This window comes from Mus caroli, unplaced genomic scaffold (assembly GCF_978045245.1).
Source record: "Mus caroli unplaced genomic scaffold, Mus_caroli_1 scaffold_4, whole genome shotgun sequence".
Classification (NCBI taxonomy): Eukaryota; Metazoa; Chordata; class Mammalia; order Rodentia; family Muridae; genus Mus; species Mus caroli.
In genome coordinates this window covers 38,322,456-38,341,217 of record NW_028227259.1, presented here as the reverse complement: position 1 = coordinate 38,341,217, position 18,762 = coordinate 38,322,456, and the positions used below count along the sequence as shown (strand labels likewise).

General features: G+C 52.5%; 1 protein-coding gene across 6 annotated transcripts in view; it reads right to left on the bottom strand.

Annotated features, from left to right (window-relative positions):
• Ablim2 (actin binding LIM protein family member 2) overlaps window positions 1-18,762 on the bottom strand; it is a 124,072-nt gene that overhangs the window by 49,931 nt on the left and 55,379 nt on the right. For 5 of the 6 annotated variants that reach the window (XR_015046919.1, XM_085836636.1, XM_085836637.1 and 2 more), the window contains exons 7-10: window positions 9,592-9,679; window positions 5,635-5,693; window positions 2,100-2,156; window positions 741-818 (exon numbers count right to left, since the gene is read on the bottom strand). Coding sequence is in view for 5 of the 6 variants with exons in the window: in XM_085836636.1 (XP_085692762.1) it covers window positions 741-818; window positions 2,100-2,156; window positions 5,635-5,693; window positions 9,592-9,679 (282 nt within the window). In the remaining variant the exon portion in view is untranslated. The remainder of the gene's footprint in view (window positions 1-740; window positions 819-2,099; window positions 2,157-5,634; window positions 5,694-9,591; window positions 9,680-18,762) is intronic. The other variant, XM_029477537.2, reaches the window with a different exon arrangement.

Below are 18,762 nucleotides of genomic sequence, written 5' to 3'. Positions count from 1 at the left end.
CGCTTTACCATGCTACCAAAGATCCAAGGCCTGGCCAGGAGAGCCGGGGGAGGGTAGCAGAAGGGACTTGCCCCTGTCTCCTGCTTCTCTCCTGTCCTGTGGCTTCTTGAGTCACTATGCTGTCCTCTCAGGACTCTCAGTGACAAACCTCATCACTCAAAACTGGTGCTAGGACACCAGTGCCCTCCTGTCTCTAACCTGCCCTCTGAGGCAACTGTTCTAGCAACTTCTTAAAATGGGTCCAATCTTTTTTATACTTATATGGATGGTCTCCTGCATGCACACAGGCATGCACACAGGCATGCATGCATGCATGCATGCATGCATGCATACATGCATGAACACATTCATCTCCAGTACTTCTCTTAAGGAGCTGGGCAGGAGCCTTCTGTGTTCACAAACAAGGACCTTCCCAGTGGCTCAGGCAAACAACATCCTTCCCTCAAGTGCCCGTGGCTCACTCTAAGTACAGGCCAGCCACACCCTCCTGAAGTGCTATGACCACATCTATGCAGGATGCTTTTCCTCTCATCACCAGCCAGTTAGGGAAAAGGTCCATGTGCCAGGCCACACAGGTGTGTTTAGGTCTCAGGTTCTCAGTCTCTCTCCAGTCTCTACCCATTTCTTCCCCGAGGGAGTGCTGAGTGGCCACTCTCAGCAGACTCTGTAGTCCCCACAGCACTGGCCCAGTGGTGACCCTACTACCACACCATGGCACTCCCCATGAACCCCTTACTTACGTAGATCACACGGCTCGGGGACCCTGACGTGCTGGAGGCAGGCACGGAGACAATGCTCTCTGAGGAAGTCCTGGTTTCCTAGAAGAGAGATGTCCAGGTGACCTGGAGCGGAGTGGCGCCCTCAGGAACCTTCTGGAGATGTCTCCAGGATGCAGGCAGGAATGCCAATGAGCTCAGCAGGTCGAATTTTTCCCTTATTGTGGGTTGAGGGAGGTCTCAGAACAAACACACAGGCTAACAACTGAAGCTGCCACAAACACAACAGGCCACGTGAGGGTGAGGTGTCCACAATCTGATGCTCACTGGAACATCCCAAGGGATGTTGAGGTGAGGTGATCCCGTCTCTGAGGATGGAGACAGGTAGGCATCTAGCAACCCCTTGGTCTCCATGGTACTGGAACCTCTGTTACCCCTCTCCTTGGATGCACTTCAGACCCCCATCCACATCCTCTGCTTCCCTGACCTGACTCTCAGGCCTTCCTCAGCTGCTCCTTCCTCTCTTACCTAGGCTGGGCTCTAGTGATGTCACTCTCTTCACATCTGGCCTCCTCCCAGTCTGACAGTGGCCCAGCCCTCCTTAGACAGCCCTCTTCAAGCCTTCAGCATCAGCAGCATCACTAGCTCTAGCTCCTCCTTCCCCTCCTGCACACAGACCTGAACTCCCCACACCTGGCCACCATACACCCCTTTCCAGTTCTAAGGTCCTGCCCCATGCCCTGTCTTCCATGCTTCCTATTCACCTCATCTAAGAGGTGAATTTCTACCACTGTCACTGCCTCGCAGAAGGCAGGAAGAGTTCTGACCCGTTGACCTTTAACCTCCTGTCCTCTGCTGTGCATCATCAGTGACCCCGTGTCACCACCAACCCTGCTACATTTTCCTCAGGAGGCTCTTCCTTGCCTCTGGCGTCTGCCATGTTCCTGCTCCTGTGGCACTTAACATCTTTTAAGGGCCAAGGTGGTTTCCCCAAATTTCCTATGTAGAAGCTCTACCCTAGGACCTCAGTGTGTGACCCTTTGCCACTGGGTGGATCTAAGCTAATCTGCTTAGGGTTATCATAAAAAGAATTTAGGACATGAACACACACACACACATACACACACACGTGTGAGAAAACAAGAAGATGCTGCTGCCAAGTCCAAGCAGAGAGGCTTCAGGAGGAGCTGGCTACCATCACGTGGGGCCCTGACTCCTTGCCGCAGTGAGGCAGGAAAGGGTTGAAGCCCCCAGGCTGGAAGAACCAAGTCCGACTGGCCAACTGGAGGAACCCTCCCCTCCTGAGCTCCTCCTACACAGCATGACACCAGCAGCAACAGGCAGACACTGGACGTGCCACACGGGGCAGGAGGAGGCACAAACCTGTAAGGCACAGGGCAGGGTGCCCGGGCAGGGCTGGCTGCAAACAGAGCTGTGCATCTAGAAGGGAGAGAGGAGGGACGGCGTGAAGCTTGCTCTCGAAGTCACTGCCATCCCCTCTGTGGGTCCTGTGCTCTGGACCCCTCAGCACCAAGCCTTCAGACCCTCAGCTTGGGGTTACACTGACAGGTGCCAACTCAGGGGGCCTGCCCAACCCTGTGACCACAGGTTTCTGGTGCTGACAGGGGTGGGATCACCTCATAGCATTTGCTGATGCAGAGAAGGTGGTTTCCTCATGCCTGTAATTGGTGCCTGTAAGACAGGGCCTACGCTACAGTGAGAGGCCAGGTGACCACTATCCTCTACTGACCCTATGTGACGCCTGCCTGGACTTCTGGCTTTGAAAATGCCCCCTTCATTGTAAAGTAGCAAATAACCAGAGAGGGGGGCCTGCTGTTCCTGCCAACCTGCAGATCTGTGAGACTCAGAGCAAAGTCTCACTGGCCGTGCCAGCCCCACAGAGTGGACAGAGATGACTGACCACACTCAGCCCTCTTTGTGCCATGGGCTCCAGCCACCCTGAGGTGATGTGAGCTCTCATGTACTCAGTGCCCAACTATGTGGGGAAGGACAGAGGACAAAACCAAATTCACTGTCAGAGCTGAGGTGACTGTCACCAGGGCCCTATCCTGACTAGGCCCCTGCCACCCCTGACCTGAAGTCTTACCCACAAAGACCTACAGTGAACCTCAGCAGCTCACTCCACAGGGCCATCTGCCTTGCTCCCAGCCACAGAGATAAGAATGGGGCCTAGAACTTGGAGGGACTCCACAGGTCTCATTCACCCCTTGGTTCCAGATACAAAATCTCTGAAAACATATAATGGCTGTTGTTCTAAAGATGCCATGATGCCTGTGGACCCTGGGTGCTGTGCTAAGGATGCCATGACACCTGTGGGACTGGGTAGCCATGACTACCTAATGTCCACTGTATACACTCCAGATGCCCAGGACCTGAATCCTGTGGTTCTTGTTCACAACTCCCTGCCTGTGTGGAGAAGAGACAACTATGACATTACTGTGGCTTTCCTGACAAGGAAGGACCATGTTCCTTCCTGCTGGCCTGGCTCTCCATAGATAGACCAATTAAGAGCCAGGGTCTTGCTGGAGAATGAGTCCCCTGGGTATCCTGCAGATATCCAAGGGCCTTCATCAAGAGACACTTGTTAAATCCAGGACAGGCAAGCCATTTCTTATCACTGGGTAGAAAGGAGGTGCAGCCTCCAAGCACTGACAGGTTTCAAGGGTCAATAATACAGGTGTCACCTCCAGGTGCCCAGTTCCACAGGGACAGGAGTCCTCTTAAGCCAACCAGGCCTGCCTGACTCTGCTTACTCAGGAGCTGCTTCCATGGAGAGCAACAGAGGGCAGGAATCTGTCCCCTCCACTCCCAGGCCAGACCAGAAGCTGCCAGCCCTGGAAAGCCTGGGCCCAACACCAAGAAACCAGCCAGTCTCAGGATGCCCAGCCTCTGCGCCAAACGTTGGTTGCAGGAGACAACCTTTATTTCTAAACTACTCGTTTCAATAGCTGTACAGACCAGACAGCCCTGGAAGTAGAGTCCTCCTGTACAGGCCCAGGAAAACAAGGCTGCCTTCTTCCCTGGCCTGGCAGCACCCGCTCCTCAGGGCCTTCCATCTGGCCAGGGACCAGAGAAAGTGAGGCAGGCTGTTGTCTCCTGCAGCTGGTGTGGGGCATGGGCCACCCACCCTCTCCCTGAGCCTGGGGGAAGCGGGGCAGGCAGAGTGTCAGCTCTTTCCTGACTCCGTTCAGTCACAGGTCAAGATGCTTCCCTGAGTACATGCATGTGTGAGTGTGTCTGGGGCCTCTGGGGATGCCAGGCTCCCTCCTTCTTCTGAACTGCTCGGCTGCACAGGGGACCATGCAGACAAGATGGAGTCAGACTCTATGGTCACATCGTCACCCGTCACGACTAAGGGCAGGGATGCCCTGGGTGACAGATGCACAGTGCAGAGAGAACCAGCCACTGGGGAAAACAGAGCATGCAATGCGGTGTTGCTCACTGGCTTCCTACCTGGAAAGCCACAGTAAAGGCTAATAGGATGATAGTACAGTGAGGCAGAGGCTCTGGGCTGGGGGTGGGGGTGGGTGGGTGATGGATGGGGGTGGGGGGTGGGGTAGGGGGTGGATGGGGTGGGGTGGATGGGTGGATGGGTGGATGGGGGGTGGGGTGGGAGGGTGGATGGGTGGGTGTGGGTGGGGGATGGATGGGTGTGTGGGGTTGGGTGGGGGGTGGAGGAGTGTATGGGGTAGGGTAGGGTGGATTGGTAGGTAGGGTGGTATACAAGCTCCTCACAGCCAAAGACAGAGCTGCTAAGAGGATTCTCGAGGGCGCCCTGCTGGTCTCTGTGCTCCTCCCTGCTGCCTGCCTATCTTGCTTCTGTTACAGCCAGACTTCTTTCCTCCTCCTCTTCTCCCTCTTCTCCCTCCTCCTCCCTCTCTCATTTTCCCTCCTCCTTCTGTTTCTCTTTTTCCTCTTCCCACTTCTCTGCATCCCTCTTCCCTTCTGCTCTGTACCATAACCACCCAAGAAGGAAGGTACCACCTTGGGAATCTCTTGAGCTCTGCTCCCAGGGCCTGGGTTTGATCTCTCTTCAGGCTCTAGCAAACCCTCCTTCAGGTGCTGTGCCTCCTTCCCATCCAGAATGGCTACTGTTACCCCATCTCTCAGTCATAACCCTGCTGCCTACAGCAGGGCATCTGAGGGGTTCAGAACCTGGCCCTTCCTAGAAGCTGATCTTTGTCCTTGGCGCCTAAGAGGTCACATTAATCTCACCTCAGCAGCAGCTGTGTTCAGGCAGGGCTGGCCACACAGGATCACCTCAAGGTATGGGTGGCCATGTTAGGAAGATCAACCTGTGCCCTAGGGCAAGAGCCTCAGGCCACAGAGGAGCAGTTGACAGGTGGGCTTGGTGAGTCACATAACTCCTTTGCCAGAGCCCCAGTGGAATCTCAGGCATGAAGCTTGCCTAGTTGGCAGTGTTCTGCATGCCCTGTCCTGCACATGTGCAGGGGGTGACATGTCCACCTCCACGGGGAGAAAGAGTGAAATCTTTGCATTCAGCCTTGCTGTGTGTTCAGACTGTCCTGCCCTCAAGAACTTGCCCTATGACGGGCAGACCAAGAGTATGGGAACTCTCAAGCCAAGGGGCAGTTTGGCCCTGCAAATGTTCTGATGGCCATAGGGACTATCTGGGGTCCTTCAAATAGTCATGGTCATCTTTGTTCACTGACCGGACAAGACGATTGACAAGGCTGGGCCATCTGGTCTCCTTGGGACTCCATTAGACCTGCATGATGGCTCACTGACCTACCTGCTCCCTCACCTGTGGCCCTCGGTCCCCTGAGCCTGGCTGTCCTATGATACCATCCTAGAAGCATGGGTGGGCTGGCCTGTGTCTCTCCCTCTAACCTGCGTGTGGAGACAGACATACAGGGAAGCCACAAAGCTCACCAACCTTGCTCTTGTCTTCAGTCCTGGCTGCCTGTCGACATGCCGGATGCCAGATGGAGGAGCCTGTAGACAGATTCCCAAGAGGAGGTGATCAGAGCGTAGTTCTGGATACAGGATCCATGCATGAATACCTGCTCAATGCCCAGGTTCCACGCCTCCCCTCTGTGATGCTGAGATCACAGCACCTAGTTGGGGCAGCTTGGCTCATGTGGAAGCAAGGCCATGAGGGAAAGGGAAGAAACTTCCCAGTGCTGGCCAGACACTCCTACGGCTGGCCATGGGGATTTCAGGGAGCCTGAGCACACAGCTCAGCCTAAGATGGCCAGAGGGGTGTTCTCAGAGGTAGCATCAAGTACAGAGATGGGGCTGGAGAAGAAGTTCTCATGGCCAGGACACCATGAGGATCACAGCACACACACATGCCAGAGCTCTGATCACAGCATCAGCAACAAGTCAGACAGCACCTTCACAGAGAGCAGGTATGGGTAGCCAAAAGGAGGGCCTCAGGGTGGCCAAAGGCCATAGCCATAGGCTTCAGCCCCACAGAGACGAAATAAGTACCTCTGGCCTGGTCAGACCCTCAGTGTAGTGTAGAAAACCCATGCCTGAGAGGGCAGCCTGGACCCCATGCCACAGAAAGCCCTGGCAGGCAGGTCCCACTGCAATGATTGGACCAGCCCAGACTGGTGAAGGGAATCTTTGTTTTCTGAGATGATGGCACCCTCCCTATGAGCACGTGTCCCGAAGCCACTGTCCGCGCTTGGCATTGGCCACCCCTCTGTCTAAGGGCTCCATTTACGGTTACAGTGGGGCCTCTGCAGAGAGCCTCCCACTGGGCAGCCACAGTGGCTGGCCTGATTCTCAGGACCTCGCCTTGGCGACAACAGGCGACAGTGGGGACGAGCCTGTCACATCTGACATCACCCCAGGGCTTGCCTCAGAAAAGGGAGGACTGTCTGACACAGATCGGAATGCCTCTCTGTCGTTACTCGGCACTGGTCTGTGGGCGGCACACAACAGACACAGCTGCTACCAGATCTGAACCTTGCCTAGCCCTGCTCAGCTGCCCCTGTGACCCCAGGAGAAAGAATCAGAGTCAAAGAGGTGAAATACCAGCACGAGGCATCCTCACTTAGCCCACAGATCATAGCCACCCTATTGTGAGTCCCCGGCATCCCATTCATGCCAGTGTCCCCTGGCCACCTCCCCTGGTATGAAGCAAAGCCTCTCAACCCACCTGCTTCTGTATCTTCTGCTAGCCCTGGGCAGGGATTGAGAGGTGAGCTCTCCCCTCTTGCTGCATCTAGTCTGGTAAGGACCAGCTCACCAGGCTTAGCCAGTTCTCTCAGGTTAGATGTAGGCTCCTGATGGGTTCTCTGTCTTCCTATTTGCCCATTCTTCCATGGGCAAATCAAGTCCTGCTCACACCTCTTCCAGGCAGCACTCTGAGCCTTGCTGCTGGTACATCTGGATCCCTTGGCCTCACACCAGCTCCCCCTGGCAGCTGCTCTGGAAGGCGGGTTGGCCTGCCTGCCCTATGTGTTCCTAGCACTTAGTAGAAACTGGGAGACACAGCTCCTTGTTCCTTAATTAAACTCCAATCTAGATAAGGCTGTGACCTCTGCCTAGTCCTTGACGTCTGCTCCTACATAGCCCAGTTTTAGCCAGAATAATGCATGTCACCGAGAATCTTTCCCTCCAGACCCCTGGCCACCTTTACTCATGGGTGACATTCCTTGTTCATCTCTGGTGACAGTCTTGCCCTGGTTTCAGGAAGGATCCCCGCCTTAGGTGTGTGTGCTGGTTAGCTTTCCTTGTCAACTCGACACAACCTAGAATTATCAAGAATAGTCTCACCTGAGGAATTGTCTGGATCAGGTTGGTCTTAAGTTTTAATTGATGTAAGATGACTCAGCCCACCATGGGGGGGGGGGCGTCATTCCCTGGCTTTGGATCCTGGGCTGTATAAGGGCAGAGATGGCTGAGTACTAAGCAAACAGGGAGCACATGCGTGCATGCATTCGTTTCTCTCTGATCTTCAAAGTGGGCTTGACTGGCTACCTTAAGTTCCTGCCTCGACTTCCCCGCAATAATGGACCAACCTGGAGTCATGAACCATTAGCCCTTTCCTCCTCTGTGGTCAGAATTTTTTTTTAATCACAGCAGCAGAAATGAAACTAGAATAACATCGTTTCTCCCTTGAGATTAAGGGGTTCAGAACATGCTACCCCAACATGTGGCCAGCAGTGGTAAAGAGACTACGGCAGAGGGGAAGTCCAGATCTGTATCGGGGTCTCTGTGTGTGAGAATACATCTCACCTGGCAGATGGGCACACACAGTTAGCAGGGGTCCCATCACTGGGGAGCTGCGATTAGGTCTCCTTCCTCTATTTGACATCTTCCTGACCTTCTTTTCTCTTGGCTAAGAATGTGGTATCTCAGCCAGCAATCAAAGCTGCCCCCTGGAGATGTACTATCACCTTGGCTCTCCTGTGCATACACAGGGGGCACTCATTCATTTGCTTCTGTCCGACCTTTACTCTTCGCCCACCTTCCCTTACAGGGGTCCCCAAGGGTGAAGAGAAAATTGTATTTTCTCCCCTACAAGGGTCAGTGCCTCCCCTATTCTGCTTTCAACTAATAGGAAAGAGTTGAGGAAACACTAAGAGATTAATAGCAGCCATAAGACACTGTCTGAAAGGGCTGATCTGGGAGGACATCAGACGGCTGGGCTGCCTGGCTTGGTCTCCAGCCCAGGAGCCCCAAGGACCCCTCTCCTTTATACATTGTAATGCCCAATGAAGATAGTCGCCGAGGCTATGACTTCCAACCAAGCTTGAAACAGGTCGCTACCGAACACTTTCACCCAAATGACGTCATTCCAGTAGAGTTGTGAGATGAAACCATGTTGTTTCTTTGACTTTCCAAGAGACAGGACTAGAAGGGGACAGCCATGACCTCCACCTCACGCCTGCTAGGCTGGCCTGCTCCTGAGCAGACTATGTGACTGGTGTTAATCCACCAGCCAGCTTTAGTTTCCCATACTGCCTCGGGGCGGGAAGTGACCTGGCAATGCCATCACCCCTCTGCCACCCGGGCCATCTGCAGCCTTACTAGGTCTACACCATCATGCCCTCACTCAGCTGTGGGACACACGTTCTACTCTAGAATGAGACTTAGCTGTAAAGGTGGCTAAGCTGTGTCACCATTATTTTCCATCTTGACACTACTATTCTGATTTATTTTTATTTGATTGGTATTGGGGGGGGATGTGTCCCATGGTACACATGTAAAGGTCAGAGGACAGTCTATAGAGTCGACTATCTCCTGCTACCTTCTATGGATGAAACTCAGGTCACAAGTTTTGTGCAGCAGGAGGTCTCTAACCACTCTCACCAGCCCTGTCAATATGATTTTTAAAGGTAAGTAGGTGGGTTTCCCATGGATGCATTAGAAGGCTTCTGTCTGCCAATTTCCCCTCCGCTTTCAATGTTAGGAAAGCTGCTTCTCCCTACACCTCAGGAAGGAAGTCTGATCTTGCTGCCATGTGACAGGAGCATCATAAGCCAAGGCTCAAATGGGGCCTGACTAAAAAGTCTGTGTGTCCTGTACCGGGGATGAGGCCTGAAGGGCCCTGGTGGGACCTCATGGCCTGTTCTTCAGTGGCCTGATCTCACTCACTCAGGTTTACTCATGCTCTCAATGGTGATACAGCTGAGAAGAGACCACAGTCCATGTGTGTGTGTCTGTGTGTGTGTGTCTGTGTGTGTGTGTGTCTGTGTGTGTGTGTCTGTGTGTGTCTGTGTCTGTGTGTCTGTGTCTCTGTGTGTGTCCATGTATGTGTGTGTGTTTGTCTGTGTGTTCGTGTCTCTGTGTGTGTGACAGTGCCAACTCCCAGCAGCACTGTGACCAATTTCACCCCCAGCCCAGTGTGTGTGCTAGTCAACATCTGACCACTTACCTTGCAGGTACATCTCCTCGCCCTCTGAGAACATCTGGCCACACCTGACGCATAGCGCACACGAAGGGTGGTAGTGCTTCTCTCCGGCCTGGGGAAAGCACAAAGCACAAAAGTGTTGCCACTGCGGAGGTTCCCATCAGGCCTTAGTGTGCAGGGTGGGCGTCGGCTTGTGCGCACAACCGGGGAGCATATCAAAAGCCCAGCAGCCACAGGGATTACAGATCTGCACAGGCTACACAGGGGACACCAGGGCAGCTGAGGGGTCAAAGCCTGGGAGACCTGATGTTACCCACCCACTTTACCCTTGACCTCTGGAGCCTAGTTGTACAGCCAACTGTTCCTGGATGTGACTGTGGACAGGTAAGAATCAAAGGAGGGAAGCCGGGCGTGGCTGCACACGCCTTTAATCCCAGCACTCGGGAGGCAGAGGCAGAGGATTTCTGAGTTTGAGGCCAGCCTGGTCTACAGAGTGAGTTCCAGGACAGCCAGGGCTATACAGAGAAACCCTGTCTCAAAAAACCAAAACCAAAAAAAAAAAAAAAAAAAAAGAATCAAAGAGGGCCTGGTGAAGACCTCTGCATGTCCTGGAGGACAAGAGGTGGCAGCAAGGACTGGAGGCTGGGAGGAGGCAGCTTCATTTCCCTGGTGATGGGAGTGGGAAGACAGTTCTGGGGTTTTGGCTTTTGTTTTGATCTCTGCATTTCTCAATTTGCTCGACCGACACGTCCTAGCTTAGTAATTCAGAAGAACCGTTAAATTAGATTACAAATTTTAATCCTGAAACAATAAATAGATTACACTAATTGTACCTTCTCGCCTCTGGCTTACTTGTTCATGGAGGAAAAAAAAAAGTCCTAAAATGTTATTTCTACTGTTCTCAAAAGTGAGTGCTGTTCCCAGGTTGAGGCAGGTGGGCCTGTTGCTAAGTGTGAGAAATGAAGCCCACATCTCACAGCATCCTAAAATGGGAAGAGGCACCACACCCGCTCCTGAACTTGAATCTTAATTGACACCTTCCTGAATAGGAAGGGGTGGAGGGGTCTTAAAAACACCTTACCTCACTCCCTTCCCCTGCCTGTGCTTTCCCTAGAAAAAAGTAGGCCAAGGCCTCTGCTTATGGGAGAGAGGATCTGAAGTGTGTTCCTCTCCTGTGTAGGCCTTGACAGTCACTCTGCAGCTTCCCTCCCAGCTACCAGCTCAGCCCACACCCGTGCTCATGTCTCGGGCAAAGGGATCCTCAAGGCACAGAGGACCAACCCCATGCATGGCGGCTGACCCCAGTCCCAGCCCTGGTTCTTATTAACCCTGCCACCTGGGAATCCTCTGGGCCTTCCGGCCCCACCAAATGGCCTTGTTTTCTCCCAAAGCTGCCTCCTTCATAGGAGTCTCCCCGATGTCCCCTAATTCTATCCCTTCTGATCCATTCCTTGCGGCTCGGCAAATGTCTGGGTTTCTTCCTCCCAGAACAGACTGAGCTTTGCTGGCAGGGCTGGGTGCCTGGGCCCTTCCAGGACTGAAGTGTTTCATGGACATGGGTCATCTCCAGTGCCAGCCTGAATAATGGGGTAAGGGGCTGGGTCATTTGGCGACTGCAGCAGACAGCATTGTGAGTGGGCAGGAGGCACTGTGGGTTGACTTCTGAGCAAAGGTCAAAAACTGCTCTGTATTTTTAGAAAAGTCATCTTATTGCCAGAATTTATGTTCCTCAGTTTGTGACCCCCAACCTCCCACCCCTCCCTACCCTTCCTCCCAGCCCTCTGTGACAGCCCCAGGGTTAACAAGCCCTGTGTCTCCAGCTGTGCCCATGTGTGACTTGAGAGGGCCAGAGAACACTGGTGGGAACAGTTTCTGAAACACTAGGCTCAGGGCTGGAGAGTTGGCTCCATGGTAAAGAGGGCTTGCTGAGCTTCCAGAGGACCTGAGCTCGGTTCTCAGCACCCAAGTTGGGCGGCTCACAACTGTCTGTAAGTCCAGCTCCAGGACATTCTTCCCTCTTCAGGCAGACACCAAGCTGCATACACAGAGATATAAACACACCGGAGAAACAGAAAGAGAGACAGGAGCAGAGGGAGAGACATAAAGAGAGAGAGACAAAGAGAAACAGAGATAGATGGAGAAAGCTAGGGACACAGAGAGAGGTGACAGACAGGATTTCCCTCTGTAACAGTTGCTGCCATGTCTGTGACTTGCTACACTGCACACACACTGTTCAGTTCCACACATACTAACCCCCTTCAGTTCTGTGCCAGTCCTTATATAATGAACTATGGGTACAGGCCTTCACTGTCATAAATAAAGGGCATGGGGTTTGAGAAGGTGGCTTGAGCAAGATCATCCTGTGAGCAGATGGTGGAGCTGAGATAGAGGCCCAGTGGGTCCTCTAAGTGCACACGTTTCAGACTGAGCCTGTGGGCTCCCAATCCTACCCAAAAGTCCTTGACTCTGGGGTGCGGATCATAGTCACATATCCCCTCAACCCTCATGCCTCAAACAAAGAACAGAGGATGCAGACCGTCTGATCAGTAAGGAGAGAGAGATGCCAGCACGGAGGATCCAGACTCGGGTTATCAGGGTCCGAGTAAGAGGGACTGTTAGAGGCAGTGGCTATCCTGTGGTGACAGGAAAACATCTGCAGAGGCTGGGTGTGGACTTGGTCCTAGCTTGGGTGGTGGTCATTTGAGTATACCCAGGTACAAATAGAGGGACTTTCTCAGATGTGTGTCTTGCCCACAACCCACCTATACTATACGATATTTAGAGAGCGCTATATGGCTAGCTCTAAACCTCTCTACTCTACTGCAATCCATGTCTATTTCCTTTCAAGTCCACTCTCTGAATCTCTGGCTTTTGCTTTCTTACCCTGCCGGGAAGCCCCTCCTCCTCCTTCCTGCCCAGCGATTGGCCTTCAGAGCTTTATTAGAACCAATCAGCAGCGAGACAACTTCAGATACAATTCTAGATTGCCTTTAGGCATAGAGCACTATTTGATCTTTAAGTATGTGAGCAGATTTGGAAGGACAAGTATTTACAAATGTAAGGCTGTGGTGGGCTATAGAAATGACAATACTAAGATCCTGCCAGTTCAGAATTAACAACTGAAAATATAGAGACACAGTTTCACACAATGTTTAAAAAACAAAACAGTTTATCCCAACAGGTGCACTTGGCCACTCTTTGCCATGTGTCTCACCCAGGTCTAAGAGTTCCATAAACAGACGGAAAGACCTAACTACAAGATCCAAAACAGCAAAACCATCCAATGAAAACCTGGCAGAAAGCCCTCATTTACCTGGATGGAGACGTAGACTGGACAGCAAAACTATGAGCAACCCGCAAAATCTCCCGCTCGGCAAATGGCCCTGGCAGAAGGCTAAGAAGACAAGCTGGATAAGGGGAGGGTAGCTTTGCAAGTCACATACCTAGTAAGGGCATGGGATCCAGAATATGTAAAGAGCTGCTGCCATTCAATAAGACATGACCCAGATAAGTCAGACTTCTAAAGAGTCTGAACAAGTATGGAAACAAGCTGAGTGGAACTTTAAAACCACCTCTGGATATCTGAGGAACCCCAGGGAACACTCACTGCTGCCACCCGGCTGGAGGGAGATACAGCTGTGAATGCAAAGCCACATGACATGTATAACAGAACAGCGAGTCAAAGGCGGCGGAGAGACCTACCCAAGGCCTGGGGACTAGGAGGGCAGAGCCAAGGCTTTAGCCAAGTTGTCAAGCTCCCAGCCTGAACCAGGTACAACTCCCCAGACGGTGCCACAGCCGTAGAGTGCACAGACTGGCTGTGGCTGAGCTCCTGCTGGTTCAGGGACTCATAGCATGGGTTCCACACGTTCTCACTGTCCATATGGTCAGTTCCTATACCCAGTACTATAGGGTAATGGACATGGTGAAGGGGAGGTGACCACATACTACCTACTCTATGTAGGTGCCTCCCCTATGGTCATAGCACGTGCCTAATATACTACAGAGCCCCACACCCAAGCCAGAGCCAAAGGTGAGCCATTGCTCCCAGCACCACCCCTCCCCCACTGACCACACGTCATGACTACATGAGAACAGTCATTCTCAGCCTCACAGCTGGGAGAGACAACTGTTCTCACTCTTGCTGGGGACCACTCATCTGTAGAGCATGGCAGATGACAGCCGAGCCACATTTCAAAACTGTTCTATGTTCTGGAGCAATCCATCTGTGATGGGAAGATAAAATGGAAGGCCTGCATCCTAGGTATCATAGAGAACACGATTTGGCTGTGAAGCCCAGTGAGGGGATGAGTCTTCAAATGGGATCACCTGACCCATCCCAGGTCACAGCAAAAGTCAGGGGATGACTGCTGCCTGAGGCCTTTACTTTGTGTGACATGGGTCTTGTGAACTATCTTGGAGTTCAATGCCCCCTACTATATAAAACAGAGGCTGCAGTAGAACCACAGAGCTTTGACTCATGGCTACACCTTCCTCCTCCTCTTCTTCTTCCTCCTCTTCTTCCTCCTTCTCTTCTTCCTCCTCCTCCTCCTACTCCTCCTCCCCCTTTTTCCTTTTTCTCCAGACGGAACATAGGAAGCCAGCAAGGCCTACAGAGTCAAACGTAAGTCTCTCCACTGCTGACGTCATGGCCCAGTGTCACTGTGTCTCTCTCACAGTGAGGCATCTTCCAGTTATCGACCAAAACAGGGTTTTCCCCCAGGAAGGCCTAAAGCATCAAGAGTGGGTTGCTTCAGCACTGAACATCTATGTCACCACCCCTGGGTCCCCAGTAGGCAGATGGCCTAGCCTCTCGCCTGCTTGGGGCTCAAGATGGCTCAGATCTGAACAGTGCACCTGGAGCCCAAAAGGTTTTGGCACTGTGTCATTTTAGAAAAATATCTTAGGCCGGGCGTGGTGGCGCACGCCTTTAATCCCAGCACTCGGGAGGCAGAGGCAGGCGGATTTCTGAGTTCGAGGCCAGCCTGGTCTACAGAATGAGTTCCAGGACAGCCAGGGCTACACAGAGAAACCCTGTCTCAAAAAAAAAAAAACAAAAAACAAACAAAAAAAAAAAAAGAAAAGAAAAATATCTTATGCCTTCCAACAAGCAACTGTTATCTTTAGCAAAAAAAAAAAAAAAAAAAAACACCAAAGTCAGCAATGGAGGTGTAAGGGGTCTAGAAGGACACAGAGCCCCTGCAGTCCCACAGGGCCAGGACAGCAGGCAGGGTTCTGAGACTAGTCCCCAGCATCCCTGAAGAAAGGGTCAGTGGTACTAAGGTGCGGTAGAAATCTCTTGTCCTGAGACACTGCCTCTCCTCCCTTGCAGGCTGGAGCAAGGGACCTCTCCTCAGTTGGTCAGCAGAAACTCAGACCTTCCTGACTGAGCCTCCCACACCCAAGGCCAGTACCCTCTTCCCCAGACTCAAGTATTAAGTCTGATAAAACAGATTACCTAGAGACCTGGATTTGCTTCCTGCTGTTCCTAGGTTCTCCTTTGGTTGCACCATGGGATGTAGAGCTGGGCCTGCAGGGGCTGGTTGGATATAGGGACATTCCTTAGCCAGTCTCAAAAGTATATATGCCTTTATTTTTGCTTATTTTTACAGTATTGGGGTTGAATTCATAGACTTGCCTTGGCTGGGCAACTGTTCTCCTACTGAGCTATAGCCCAGCCTTTGGTCTGTAGAGACAATCTCATGTTGTAGCACAGGCTAGCCTTGAACTTGTAAGTCTCCTGCCTCTACCTCCTGAATTCCAGGAGGGTACCATTGTGCCAGGTTTGCAAATTTCTTGTGAATTCTGAAAACTGAATCCAGACGTTCAAAGTCCTAATTGCTATGGTGCAATGAGAAAATGAAACTTACAAGGCAAGGAATCAAAGAACCAGAGTGGGTGCCGGGCAGCCCAGGGGTACCTTGTGGCTGTGGTAGCACTGGGTCCCCAGGGTCTTCTACCCGAGACCTTGTGGGAACCACTTGTTCTCAAAGGGAGAGCGAAGTTAGTGCATGCCCAGCATAGCCCTGGAGGTCTGGAGTCCTTTCCCAGACTCTGGCTCTGTCCCTGTGCCCATCCCTGGCTCCCCATTCGCAGGACCCAGTACTGACATATGAGGCCCGCTGGTTGCTCCTATCTCCATCTGCCCTCCTCATCCTCACCATCAGCTTCACTTGGGAAGTCATCCTGGGAAGCTGTGTCATCTACCCACAGTCCACTTTTAGGGCCCACCCAGGGATGCATCCATGAAAGGTGCTCTGAGGAACACCTCAGACATGGTCAAGCATAAGTACTCCCTGGGGAAAGAGAGTTCTAGCCAAACATGTGTGGGAACAGTTGAGGACCCAAGCCTATACAAGTGTGCCTGCATCTCTGTGTCTGTGTCTATGTGTTGTCTGTATGCAATATATGCCGATGTCTCTGTGTACGTGTGCTTGTATGTGGCATGCTGTATGCCTGTGCCTTTCTGTGTGTCTCTAGGTATTGTATCCACGGGTAAGTCTGTGGGTTGCCTCTCCCCCCCCCCCGCCTCTGTGTGTATGTGTGTGTGTGTAGGTAAAAATGAAAAAAGATCATTTCTAAATACTAAATAGGTATCAGCATTCATTGGAGTGATTTTTTTGTTTGTTTAACATAAGCCAGTATGTCTTTTGCAAACACTTTTACAATAAGGTTTTAGGGGCTTGAGATGCTGTCGTCATTGCAACTTTCAAATGCTCCCAACTATTTGAAAACAGTTTGTTCTCTGCTGGTAGTAAAGAACACATGCCTACGGAGCGCCGAGGATTATACCCATGGGAACACAAAGTGGGGAGGCGAAAGCAACACCTGGTCATGACAGGGGATGGTGTTCAGAAACAAATGTCTGTGTGGCCCCCTGACCCAGGGCAGTCTGGACAGTCTCTTTTCCTGTAGACATCCTTCACAGTGGGGACCCAGTGAATCTCATAGGAGTTCATATCAGGAATGGAGAAGGAAAAAAAAAAAGAGGAATGGAGGAAGGGGAGAAGTGAGGAAGGAATTAATTAGTGGTCCCAAGGAGCCCTGGGCTTCATGTTACCATGGCAACAGCCATACGTATAAACCAGCACTGAAAGTGAGCCTCAAACCATGGTGCCATCAGGGCTAAGAGAGTGGAAACAAGTTACACTCCCATGCCATGCTTACCCGCACCTTTGCAGTGAGAGGGAATAGGGTGGCAGCTAAGGACTAGGCTCTGAGCACTGTCAGGGACAACCCCCTCCCACACCTCTCTCCTATAGCCAGTTCCAAAGGACATGCTTCATGAATCCCCCGGCAAACTGCAGCCACTTCAGGGGCTGTAGCCTTGTAGCCAGGTGTGAGCTCTGCCTCATCACCCATATGGCACCCCTGCTCTCACCTGTCCATCTCTGCTAGTCCCCTCCTGTGACCACACAGGATAGAGTGACGGAGTGACAGAAGTGACAGAGGACAAGAAGAGGGAGTAGCACCCTCCATCACCAGGAACACACATTTCCCAGTCAGAACTGTTGGCACCAACAGCTTAAGATGGCACCATGCCTGCCTGACACAGTCCCAGCACACATGAGGCTGCTGTGGGGGAGCATAGGAAGCTCCCACTTGGGCTTCACAGAGAAGACAGCTGGGGGGCAAGAGAGACTGCAGGGACCGCCAGCAGCCCACCCACCTGGCTCGGCACAGCTCTGCCAGCTCTGTCAGGCTTCCTACCTGCACGGGGTCTGTCTCCAGCCCTTCTCAGCGCAGGAGACTGGACGGCCTGCCTGTGTCACCCTTGCCCCAGCCAGCCTCCGTACTCTTGTCTTTGTTTCTTTCTTCCAGCAAGTCACTGGTCCCTGCAGCTTCCCGAGAACACAGCATCACCAGCTGGGCATCTGCCTGCCTGGGCCAGCTTCAGGCAGTGCTGCTGCAGCGAGGCTCCCTTCTGCAGAGCTGGCTGTCTCCACCCGCTGCTCCCACCTCACACCCGCCAGGAGGATGCTCAGAGCTGTGCAGAGCCCGCAGAACGACAACTCAGTTGCGCCACCTCCGCTAACCACCACTGCAGCACACTCGCCCCCAGAGAAGGCGAAACCAAAACCGTGCAACTCCCAGGGAAGCCCTTTCTCCTCCACTGCAGGATGTGGAGGAGAACCAGGACTGTCCAAGTCCTGTCAGCTAGGACAGCCCCTTTGCAAGGTCAAGATAGAGTGCACCAGCACACTATCTAGACAGAGTGTTTCACAGCACTTGGCCCAGAGACACACAATACGGATGCTCATGCTACAGATGAGGTCATGTGCTTGCCTTACTCTCATCATGCATGGGGACCCCAGTGGCCTCACAAGGACGTCCTGGGGCAACTCGGAGCTGGGACACAAGACGTGTCAAGTACAAGCCTTACTAACTCTCTCACAGCCCAGTTCTCAGTACTGGATGGGGTCTGCCCACCCAGGGTAACTTTTCTAGTGAGGGTCTGCCAGCCTTGGCAGTGAAGTGACCCAGGTTCCCAAACTGTGCAGCAATGCCAGAGACAGTTCCAAGATGCCCCCACCTGAGCCCACAGTCAACTTGGTGAGACAAGGTTAGGTTACCATGCCACCCAAGGTCTGCTATCTGGCTGAGGTCTGGAGATTAAGGACAGTGTGTGTGAAGCTCTGCTGGGGGATTCCCCACACCTGGCTGAGTTCTAGACTCTTCTTTACTTCAAAGAAAGATAGACAGCAATGTGGCTGACAAGGTGGACGGGTGCTTAGGTATAGGGGAAGGCAGGAATTTCAGACCCATAAGGGAAGACAGACATGGTACAAACATGGTTTCTTGAGCTTGAGGTCCTGGATGGGATGGCAGAGTGCAGGCCTTAATGTGCTAGGGGGAGGGACCCAGAGAGTCAGGGAGGCCAGGTGTGCTGTCTAGGGAGGTGAAATGACACAGTTGTTACAGTTGCAGCTGTCCCAAGGGCCTCTGTCCAGGCTGATCCTGGCAGCTGTTCTTTTTAATAGGCACCACTTAAGCTGTTTCAAAAGCTCCTAGGGGCACATGGCATTGAGGCAGGAGGATCGGGAATTGGAGGTCAACCTCAACTATGCAAGTTCAAAGCCAGCCTTGGGCTACATGAGACCCTGATTTAAAAAGAATAAAAAATAAAAAAATAATGGAAACAAAAACCACTGAGGAGGAAGTCTTGTTCAGAGAGGGAAACAGGGAAGGCTCCTG